At 28.9% G+C, this 1,178-nt stretch overlaps 1 protein-coding gene across 1 annotated transcript; it reads left to right on the forward strand.

Annotated features, from left to right (window-relative positions):
* Positions 1-214: 214 nt before the first annotated feature.
* On the forward strand, positions 215-900 carry Tsp_15200 (hypothetical protein; the record flags this gene model as incomplete). Its single annotated transcript, XM_003368216.1, has 2 exons — positions 215-385; positions 664-900. Coding segments are annotated over 2 exons (408 nt in total), but the record flags the coding sequence as incomplete, so codon positions are not given.
* Between the last annotated feature and the right edge of the window lie 278 nt (positions 901-1,178).

The raw sequence follows: 1,178 nt of genomic DNA on the forward strand, positions 1-1,178 counted from the left end.
AAATTCATCACTTGTATGTTTATGGTAGCTAGTATTCGTAGTCAATAGTATGATTTCGCAACAAAAACTCGTTTTATCTTATCTTAACGTTTGTAGTTTGTAATATAATACAGTGCAGTGCATGAAAACACTACTTTTTTCAAAATTCATACAATAATAATAGTAGATTTGAAGAATATTCTAAAGTAGCTAAAAGTAATGATAATTATTTTAGATTTCCGCTTGTGTCACTATTAGTTTGGCTGAAAAGTATTATGGTGATTATCAAGTAGGAATCATAGTTGGAATTGCAGCTATTACTATCCTGTACTGTTGTGTCAGCTTTATTCTTGATATTGCAATACAATGCAAGTGTCGAGAACAAAGATCATGCTGTGTTGTTGCGGTATGCGATTTGCATATTGACCTTTATGTTTAATTTTCACAAATAATGTTATGTAATTATTTTATTTATAACCTTTTAACAATACTAAAAATATGAATTTTACAAGTAGTTTTTTGGTTTTTTAAATATAAAACTTATTATATAAGTGAAGTAAATCTTTATATTAAATAATATTCTATGACCAGTTAGTTGAATTAGATGGCTTTCGTGTAAAACTGTAAAAAAGAAAAATTTAACATTTTAAATATAGTGACAATATTTTAGGAGCTAATTTTTAGCACCGGTGGCTTTTGTGGATGGCTGATCAGTCTTGGTACTGCTATTACAATTTCCTTACGTACAGGTTCAAGAACAACTCAACTGTTTGGATGGATAGGGGTAATTATGAACCAACTGGATTTAATGCGCTCATATACTTTTTTAAGGTCTGTTGTGGAATTGAAGTTGCCCTGTTTATTGCAATGATTGCCATCTACCTTACACAATGGGTTGGCTATTACATTCGTCGCCATTAATTATTTAGTATCAGATATCATGATTCAGAAAAGTGTTTGAGCAGTTTTGCGACCTTGCTCTACTGCAGATAATATTGATGCCAAATTATATATTTAAAAGTTGATAATATAATTTAAAACTAGTAAGACTTTTATTGCCATTATTATATTTTCATCTTTATCACATTCTGTTTTACATAAATTAAAAGTAACAAGCACGGTACGATTGAATATTGCATAAAATTATGTAAAATCTTATGTAATTTGACTTTACTTTTGATATTTAGAACTACAGGCAG

The sequence above is a fragment of the Trichinella spiralis genome, assembly GCF_000181795.1.
Source record: "Trichinella spiralis strain ISS 195 chromosome Unknown Scfld2882, whole genome shotgun sequence".
Lineage (NCBI taxonomy): Eukaryota > Metazoa > Nematoda > Enoplea > Trichinellida > Trichinellidae > Trichinella > Trichinella spiralis.